We start from the raw sequence: 9,211 nt of genomic DNA, 5'->3' as shown, positions 1-9,211 counted from the left end.
AAATATTAATCAAGCTACAAGGCATAAAGGCCTGGGTGTCCTGCAATGTCCTACTTCCTAACTCAGACAAAACTGTAGTATTAGTATTTATATAGTATTTGAGCCCAAAAATCTCAGAAATATGATGTCCAACCATACTGTTACTCTAGATGGCATAAGTCTGGCCTCCAGTACTACTGCAAGGAACCTTGGAGTTATTTTTGACCAGGATTTGTTTTTTACCTCACATATAAAACAAATCTCTAGAACAGCCTTCTTCCACCTACGGAACATTGCAAAAATAAGGAGCATACTGTATCAAAGTGATGCTGAAAACTGGTCCATGCATTTGTTACTTCTAGGTTGGACTACTGTAATTCCCTACTTTCAGGATGCCCCACTAACTCCCTAAAGAGCCTGCAATTAATCCAAAATGCTGCAGCAAGAGTGCTGACTGGAACCAGCAGAGATCATATTTCACCTTCACTAGCTTCTCTCCATTGGCTTCCCATTAAATCTAGAATAGAATTTAAAACCCTGCTTCTTACATATAAAGCTCTGAATGGTCAGGCTCCATCATATATAGAAGACCTCTTAGCACCATATCATCCCAGTAGACCACTTCAATCTCAGAATGCAGGCCTAGTTGTGGTTCCCAGAATTTCCAAAGGTAGAATGGGTGGCAGAGTGTTTAGCTATTAAGCTCATCTCCTGTGGAACCAGCTCCCAGGTCTGATTCAGGAAGCAGACACCCTCTCTACTTTTAAGTCTAGGCTCAAAACCTTCCTCTTTGATAAAGCTTATACTTATGCAGCTATAGGTTTAGACTGCTGGGGGAACCCCCTCCTCCTTTCACTCTCTCCTCGAAATTGTAACTACTGATTGAGATTAACTGTCTTTTCTCCCGTAGTTGTCTTTCTCCTTCCCTGTCCCTTTCTGCAGGTGTCCCCAGCTTTGAAGCTGTGCAGCCACTGTTCTTACCAACCTGCCCAATGTTTTGTTGTTGCTCTTTTCTCTCTCCAATTTCCACTCACCCCAACAGGTCAAGGCAGATGGCTGCCCACCCTGAGCCTGGTTCTACTGGAAGTTTCTTCCATCAAAGGGAGTTTTTCCTCTCCACTGTTGCCTAGGGCTTGCTCCAGGGAGATTTGTTGGGTTTTCCTCTTTATGGTCTTGACTTTGTTGTAAAATGCCTTAAGATGATGTGAATTGAAATCATCAATTGAATTGAAATATATAAAAGTGAGGGAGCCTTTGTAACATTAGTTACTAGATGGAAATAACAGCAGGTATCATGTATTGCAAATTGCATTTCTATTTGCATGGGCAGATTAATTGCTAAATCTACATGTTGACTTTATCTTGTCAAAACTGATCATAGCACTGCACTTTAACAGATTAGTACAAGATCATGCTGATTAACAGAACCATACAGTAAACAAAACATTTATTTATAACCCATGACATTATACAATTGTTCCAGAATACAAAATCAAAGTTGACTACAGGTTATAAATACAACTTTAAACATGATTTAGAACTTGTGTAGAAAAGTGAAACAACAACTTATTACATCACCAACTGGAGCAGTAAGATGCCAGGTATTGCTAAAAACACCAAGTGGAAATCTTTATTGTTAAATAAAAACACTCTGCTTCAATGAATTCAGCATGGGCTGGGAGGAGTCCAAGATAAAGCAAATTATCTGATTAACTGATGAATGCTGCTAGTTGATTTGACCAGCCTCTCCTTGGACTTCTTCTTAAGAGGGTCTACTTCAAAGCTCTTCCACAGACGAATAGTCTCATCTCCAGCAACAGATGCAACGGTAGAGCAGTCTGGGCTCAGAGTCAAACTTAGAACTCTGTCCTCATGGCCTAAAATATAAAAGCATCAATTTGTTTAGAGCAGCAGAACCATTACAGCCATTTCCGCATGACTGGCTATTTTCTTTAAAGTATGTGTGAACAAGTACAGAGTCTATCTAGTTAAATAGTTACCATTGAGCTCAGCAACTCTGGTGAGAGAGGGGTATTTCCAGATCACTACATTGTTGTGGGCATATCCATGGGCAGAGACCAGCTCCTTGTAGTTTGGTGCAAACACCAGTGATGAGATCTGAAACACACATTTAGGTTATTTGAGTATAGACCTGTGTTATCATGACCAGGTCAAATTCCCAACATAGAATTAAGGTCACATTTTTAAATAAATGAAACTCTAGGATGGAGAAGTGTGCGGTCACCTGTGACTGAGTGTCAAGTGAACTGATACAGGAGCCACTGTTTACATTCCAGATACGGATGCGGCGATCACTGGTACCACCTCCAGATGCAAGGACATTTGACTGCCACGGACACCAAGCCAGTGCCTAAAACAATGACACCATAAAGGTACATTCAGACTTTACACATCTGGGGCAAAGGATTTATTTGAGAATAAACATATAAGCCATGCAATTTTATAAAATCTAGAGTTTTGCTAAATCCAAAAGTAGGGAGAAAAAAAAACAAACGAACAAAAAAACAAACACACACCACTCTGTGAGAGTATGAAGCTGCTCACCTTTACAGCTCCTTGATGTTCACTCCAACTGTGGACTGACTGGCTGCCGTTTCTGCCACCACCCTCTGACACAGATGGCCATACAGACACCAAGTTGTCATTGCCCCCACTGGCAAGGTATCTCCCATCAGGGGACCACTTCAGTCCACACACCTCCTGCGAGTGACCAGTGAGTGTAAAGATGTGATGGTTTGCCATCCTCACATCATGATGATGTATTTCTCCTGATCTGGAGCCACTGTTGAGTGGAAAGAAGAACATATTACAATAAAACCCTGTTAAAAAATATATCAGATTCAATCTCTTGTATCTGAGGTTGAGAAATAACTAGACCTAGAAAGAACGTGCTCATTCCAGCTCAAGCTTCCAACTCTAGCTGTGTGGCTGGCCATGCTGCGCAAGCGCTTCTGGTTATCAACATCCCACAACTAAGAAGACAAAAATGAACCAATAAATAAAATTTTAATCAGTTATGTCAGTGTTGTGTGCCTTTACAAACAAAATTATGTTCATCATCACACTGACCTGAACTTTGGAGTCGCTGGTGCCAATAGCTAGGTAGCTGCCCTCTTTGGTCCAGGACAGTGAGCAAATGTAGTCGTCATCATGCTCCATCTTCATGAGATGAGTGATCTCTCCTTGAGTGGCATCCCACAGGTACACACTGTTATGAAGTGCCACAGCAAGAGCATTTCGACTGCTCCAATCCAGCAGATTCAAATCTATGGTTGAGGGGGGGGGGTGGGGATTAATCTTCAGGTTTGTGAAATCTACAGTGACTAATGTTTCACATAAATTGCAGTTTAGTGCCAAACTTACAGAAATCATTTTTCAGCTCAGGAGCATCCAGAATTCGGTCAGGAGTTGATGATATGTATCTAGTTTTTTTACCGGATGCCGGTGTTGTAACTTGATTGTAGAGGACTTTTAAGTTGTTTTGATAGCCTGTAAGGTGGACAGAAATTAGACCATGGAAGAAAATCCTTACCTTAAGATTATGTAATATTCCTGCCAATCATCGTGTTGGCATGGAGCCATAATTACCTTGCGGTGCATTCAGGGGTTTCCCTCCAAGGTGCAGGATTTTTGCATCTTCAATGTTGAATCCATTTAGTGCCACAGACCACGCTCTCTGCTTTTCCTTTAAAAAGGGAGCAAGTCTCAATCAGTAAACACAGACTAACAAAGGAGTCATAAGTAAATCTACCACACAAACACTCTTACTGATGACATCGCTGTATTATTTGCCTCCGGTGGGTCATTTTCCCTTGTAAGAAGAAAACTTGCTATTTCCATTTGTCTGTTGTTTCGGACGGGGATGAAGCGGTCACCGCCCATTTTACAGGGCGTTTGTCTTTTCGTTTTGCCTGCAATAGAAAAAAATACCCCAGTGATTAACATACAGAAACGTAAACAGCAATTACTGCAGTTTCTTTAACGTTAAAACGCAATCAGCACATAATACCTGGAGTTTTGCTCGGCGTTTTAGATGAACTGAGCGACACATTGGTAGATTTTCCAGGTGACAAGCCGCTCACGGCGGATGTGTTTGAAGAACTGGTTTTTCTCTTCCACCTTAATATGGTACCGTTTGCGACAGGCAGATCCAGCTTCAGGATACTGTGGATGTCGTTCTCAAACCCAAAGTTAGCCATCTGGTGTAGTTTCTCACTGCACGTGGACAATAATACATAAATACATATGAAACACATCGTTGTTTATAATGTATTCTTGTATTATGTAAAAGTAAATAACGCTAATTACGTTTTAAATTACCCAAGTTAGCTTTCTTAGCTAAGCGAGCGATGCTGGCGTTAGCTAGAGAAATATGACCTACTAAATCTAACGTAAATGAATGAAGTCAAGTTAACGTTAGCATTAACGCTAACCTTAAAAAAATAACGTCTGTAAGTTGAATGACTGACTAAATCAAAGTTAAAACGAACAAAATTAGCTCACCTCCTCAAAGAAACGTGAAACACGGAGAAACTCAGCCAGCTTTCTCCTTCCGCTGTAAAATTTGAAATTCGTAGTTATGACGCCTAACGGCTTAAATGCTACAAAGCGCTCCTGCGATTGGTTGGCCGATGTCGCCTTGCTATAGTAACGTTTGCGAATGCTTTAATGTGATTGGTAGAAACATTTCCGGATAGCTCAACGTTGGAAAACAAACCTCTCTATTACACGAGCTCTCGCCATCTGCTGGTCAAACAAGTTGTTAGTGTTCTAATGTAACTCTGAAGTGCAGAAATAAAAACAGCAGAAAAACTACAGAGGTCAAAAGTTTCCAGTATCGCCACCTTCAAATTTTAGGTAGCTCTTTGAGATTAAATAAAAATCTGTTTTTAGTTATCTTTTTTATTAATTTTATCAACCATTCCATTAAGCCTGAGAAACCCTTTCTCCAAAGATGACTTGGTCAAGACACAGGCATTATGTTTTTAATAGATCAAGGGGTCTTGAATTTATTCTGTAAAGTGCCTTAAGATGATTTTGTTGTGAATTGGCACTATATAAATAAAGTTCAATTGAATTGAATCTTTTACATTGGTGATAGTGTACTTGAATGTTAAAATATAATATTTTAACATATTTAATAATATATATCATATTTTAAAAGAGTATTTAATTGGTAGTATTCAAATAAGATAAAATGGTGTATTGAAAGTTACAAAAGCAAAGTTTTCGACTTCCAATACACGATGAAACCATGACACATGGCCTGCTATTATAAAAATTCCATAAGATAACTATTACAGCCTGTCCAGGAAAAAAGATGACAAGGAAAGAATGTGAATTGTGATTTGCCCTAATGCCACACAATAAAGTGACCTGAAATTAACTGAAAAACATGACATAAAATACTTTTTAATAACAATTTTTACATGAACAAGAATAGATAAACATATAGACAGCAGTTCACAGAATGACAAAGAAATACCTCACACTGAACAACACAACAGAACAGAGAGACTTTTTGCATAAGGGTTAGGGTTAGTGGGACACAGTCTTTTATTGTGATTTCAGTGGAGAAATAAAACATTTGATTTGAGCAGGACTTTATGCACAGACTACAAAAAAGTTTCTGACTGTATCTTTTATAGGTCTAAGTTTTCTATTACTGCTAATAGTATGTGGTTGAAACACAACATTTGGTCAGTCAGAGCAGAAATTATGACAGATGAAAATGTCTGCATTTACAGTTACCTGTGCAAAACTGAAGGCAGTGCTGTAAGCAGTGATCAGTGTGTAGCTCTGCAGTAAAAGTGTATAAAGTGATCAGTTACAGGTAAAAAACAAAGAATCCCAAATAAAATTAAGAGCACACACACAATGTCTTTGATTGTACTGCACTGTTGGTCCTGAGGCAAGTAGCTTGTTACTGTCATTGGGTAGCACTTTCTCCACGAGCAGAAAAAAGGGTTAAATCGATAAGTAGATATTTAACAGCAGAAACTGAGTAGAGAGCTTAAATGTGAGCGTGTTATTCAGCTGGACATTTGAATTACAAGGTACTGTAACCACTGCCTTTTGTCTCTGGAGCCATTTCAGTCATGTCCTTAGGGTAATGTATAATTGAGCCAACAACACCTACAAGGTAATCCAAGAGCACAGATTAGTCCAACATTTATTACTGAATAACTCAACCAACCAAAATGAGGCTAACACTGATTGATTTGAGTACACTACTATAGAATCTCCATTTTAATAAACTTTCCTAACATTACTTTTTTTTTTTTTGAGAACTTGTTTCTTATTCTGGGTCACCTGCCAACTGCCAATAAAATCATAGTCAATAAAAGTAAGATCATATTTTCTATCATCAAGTAAAGGATGGACAAACAATATGACTGTCAAACACCTTGAAAACTAAGAACATACCCATCCAAAGGTTATGTGGCTTTGAGTTTATTTAATATTTAACCTTCTATCAAGCTCCTCAAAATACTAACTAAGAGGTGTAAAGAGACTGAAAAGAAAACACAGGGGTTGCTGTTTTCTTACCTCCAGGGTGCCTCAAACCTAAGCAGAGAGTGTGAGAAAGTCAAAGCACATGATTATGCTTTATATTCCCTATGATCATGTGACAGGGCATGTTTTAAAAGAGGCCAAGTTATACTGCACATTGTAACTAAGGTATGAAATAAAATCAGAGTTAAAGTATAAAGGGTTTCTGCTGTTATGTACATATAATATGCAACACAATAGTGCATTCCACTCTTGCTGTAAAAAGTGAAACTCATATTTACTCACCATTGTTTTTGGAGAGGAGAAGGCTGATGGTCATCAGTCCAGTTAAGGCCAGAAGTGCAAAAATTGGTATCAGAACCTGAGGCAAAGGAATCCCTGGAACTAAGGAAAACATTTCAAATTTGCAACCTGACTGCATGTCAACAAAACAGGTCACTGTTTGGGTAGTGTATGAAGAGGTACAGTTCTATCACAGGGACAAACCAATGTCTACTTTAGGATAACCCTTCATTTGATCATTGACTTCACCAGAAGACTGCTTTGATAATAGTGTTTTGGTCTTTATCATTAATCCTACGACTTTCCACTAAATCAAAATATTTTCCATAAGCGCATCAAGTCAAAATGCCATTAAGGAGGGAAATATTCTAAGTTGTTTAGGTTAGTTTTTTCAGTATTTCTATTGCATTTGTTAAGCTCCACATTTTTTAAAGCTTGATGACTTGATAGGTTGTTGTCAACATACAAACAACACGTACCGGACTGTTCTTCTGAAAGCTTTAATTCTCTCATTAGCTTGATGCATCCCTCCTGAAGGTAGCTTCTCTCAGTCCTTGTGCGTTCCTGGTCCCACAGCTGTTGGAAGGTCAGTGCTTGCGGCATGTGAGCTGTCCACATGCCATTATGGTCCAGAGTCATATACAATTTTCCATCATAAAAAACACGATCAGCCCAGTGCAGCTGAGAGCCCTCCAGTATGCATTCACGAGACCGGAGCACAGTGTGATTTCCTAAGAAGCAAGATAAAAGCTATTTACAAAAATAACTTTAGGCTCATCATGAGATAAAGCTCTGAGTTAAGTTAATACATTTTTTATGTTACATGATGATTTTCATACTCAGAACTGAAGTCTGGTTGTCACTGAAAAGAGCCGGAAGGAGAGAATCAGCTGAAATTATTTGCATAATACTGTTGACTTCCTGGCTTGTGCCAGCGAGAGCTACTCCATTAAGAAGAACTTGGTGGACAGTCTGCTGGACACCCAACTCTCCCCACTGCTGGACCTGAACTATGATGGTATCTGATGGAAGAGAACCACATTGCATTCATTAATAATAAAAACAATATTTCTAGACATCATTGTAGTCTTTGACTAATCAAGTTTTCATTTAAAGTAAAATTAGTCTTGTTCAATAATGTACATTACATAAAAATAACAAAACAATAGTGTTTAAAGGTAAAATTGAAAGTAAAAGCATTGATTCTGATGACTTTACACTTTCTGTACGAAGAACATTACTTCAAGCCCTTTTAAGCTGTGAATAGATGTTGACAGGTTTAGTAATTGTTCCTAGTGCAATCAACGTATTTAGTAATATGATTTTTTAAATCTCTAAAGTAACTAAACTGCTGTATTTGCATACATTTTGTATCTGCATCCAATCCAATATTTACATTTACATCTAGTCATTTAGCAGATGCTTTTATCCAAAGCGAGGCAGCAAGAATCTACGTCAAGGAAAAAACGTGTTCACAGTTCACGAGATGCAAGTGCGAGAAAGAGCGGAAAATAAGTTAAGTTTATAAGTTGTTGTTTTTTTAATTTATAGATTTAAGTACATAGGAACTTGCTGGATATAAGAGATGTATAAGAGATGTTGTCAGAAAGGGGTTTTCTTACTGTTTTCTGTTGAGGTATTTCTAGTAACATAGAGGCTATTCCTGTAAACATAGTGCGAAGGATTCCTATTCAACATGCTCTGGTCCCGCAGCGTCCGTTTTTAATGTACATTCAATTGCGTGTGCATTCATAAACTACCTTGGAAAAGAATTCAATTCGAGGCAAGCTTCTTACCTACTGGAGCTGGAAACCCCCGGCATAACTGGCATAACATTAGAACAAGACTGCCAAGAAAATGCATTTCTAGCGTCAAACTCGGCTTTAAATCCAACCAGCGTTCAAGCGTCAAGCAAGAGGCGAACTCAGCAAACCCTGTTATAAATAGCAGCGATTGTTTTGAACCTTTTAAATGTACCCAGTGCACTAATAACAAGTCCGGAACAACGGACAAAGGAATATAAAACCCAAAATGCGAAACTCCCTTCCTATTCTCAGGGACCCCAGGCTGACCCTCAGAATGTTTCTTTACAGTGAAACAACAGCCGCTCTCCGATTGGCTAATGGTGTGACAGCACGTGCACTGCGACGTGCTTTTGCACGCTTAGCCTGTAAAACCGGCGTCTGCTCTCAAAAAACAAATACCATCTTTAATAATTAGATAATTAGAAATTAGTTTTCTATTCAGCTCAGACTACTGTTAGTTAATTCAATTTAGCGTGGTAACCATTAGTAACCATGGCAGCGGATGAGGCTATTTGATTTCCGGTATGGGTTTACAATACGGATTGAATTAGGTTTACAGTGCAAATATCAAGTAAAAGTGTAAACATCTGCCTAAAATTAGACTCCACAAG

General features: G+C 38.6%; 2 protein-coding genes across 2 annotated transcripts; both read right to left on the bottom strand.

Moving 5' to 3' along the window:
• Positions 1–1,409: 1,409 nt before the first annotated feature.
• LOC137098711 (cell division cycle protein 20 homolog) lies at positions 1,410–4,649 on the bottom strand. The gene is made up of 11 exons (XM_067475237.1): positions 4,504–4,649; positions 4,010–4,215; positions 3,769–3,911; positions 3,589–3,685; positions 3,364–3,489; positions 3,070–3,266; positions 2,878–2,972; positions 2,545–2,782; positions 2,225–2,350; positions 1,980–2,097; positions 1,410–1,856 (listed from the first exon to the last, which is right to left on the bottom strand). Exons 2-11 carry the CDS (start codon positions 4,197–4,199, stop codon positions 1,681–1,683), a joined length of 1,506 nt encoding a protein of 501 aa, XP_067331338.1. The 5' UTR covers positions 4,200–4,215; positions 4,504–4,649; the 3' UTR covers positions 1,410–1,680.
• A 747-nt stretch (positions 4,650–5,396) lies between these two features.
• LOC137098712 (uncharacterized) lies at positions 5,397–8,899 on the bottom strand. The gene is made up of 6 exons (XM_067475238.1): positions 8,592–8,899; positions 7,635–7,817; positions 7,275–7,526; positions 6,799–6,897; positions 6,550–6,567; positions 5,397–6,135 (listed from the first exon to the last, which is right to left on the bottom strand). The coding sequence occupies exons 1-6, from the start codon at positions 8,656–8,658 to the stop codon at positions 6,050–6,052; spliced, it is 705 nt and encodes a 234-aa protein (XP_067331339.1). The 5' UTR covers positions 8,659–8,899; the 3' UTR covers positions 5,397–6,049.
• Between the last annotated feature and the right edge of the window lie 312 nt (positions 8,900–9,211).

This window comes from Channa argus, chromosome 14 (genome assembly GCF_033026475.1).
Source record: "Channa argus isolate prfri chromosome 14, Channa argus male v1.0, whole genome shotgun sequence".
Taxonomy (NCBI): domain Eukaryota; kingdom Metazoa; phylum Chordata; class Actinopteri; order Anabantiformes; family Channidae; genus Channa; species Channa argus.
Note: the sequence above shows the minus strand (reverse complement) of the source record. Positions and strands in the feature narration are given on the sequence as shown.

Excerpts from the sequence above, each read along its gene's own strand:
- LOC137098711 (XM_067475237.1), bottom strand. The coding sequence starts at position 4,199 with ATGGCTAACTTTGGGTTTGAGAACGACATCCACAGTATCCTGAAGCTG. Across the intron at positions 2,783-2,877 it reads AATGAGCACGTTCTTTCTAG|TGGCTCCAGATCAGGAGAAA; the intron begins GTCTAGTTATTT and ends TCCACTCAACAG. Across the intron at positions 2,098-2,224 it reads CACTTGACACTCAGTCACAG|ATCTCATCACTGGTGTTTGC; the intron begins GTGACCGCACAC and ends TGTGTGTTTCAG.
- LOC137098712 (XM_067475238.1), bottom strand. The coding sequence starts at position 8,658 with ATGCATTTTCTTGGCAGTCTTGTTCTAATGTTATGCCAGTTATGCCGG. Across the intron at positions 7,818-8,591 it reads GGGGTTTCCAGCTCCAGTAG|ATACCATCATAGTTCAGGTC; the intron begins GTAAGAAGCTTG and ends CTCTTCCATCAG. Across the intron at positions 6,898-7,274 it reads GCTTTCAGAAGAACAGTCCG|TTCCAGGGATTCCTTTGCCT; the intron begins GTACGTGTTGTT and ends TGTTTTCCTTAG.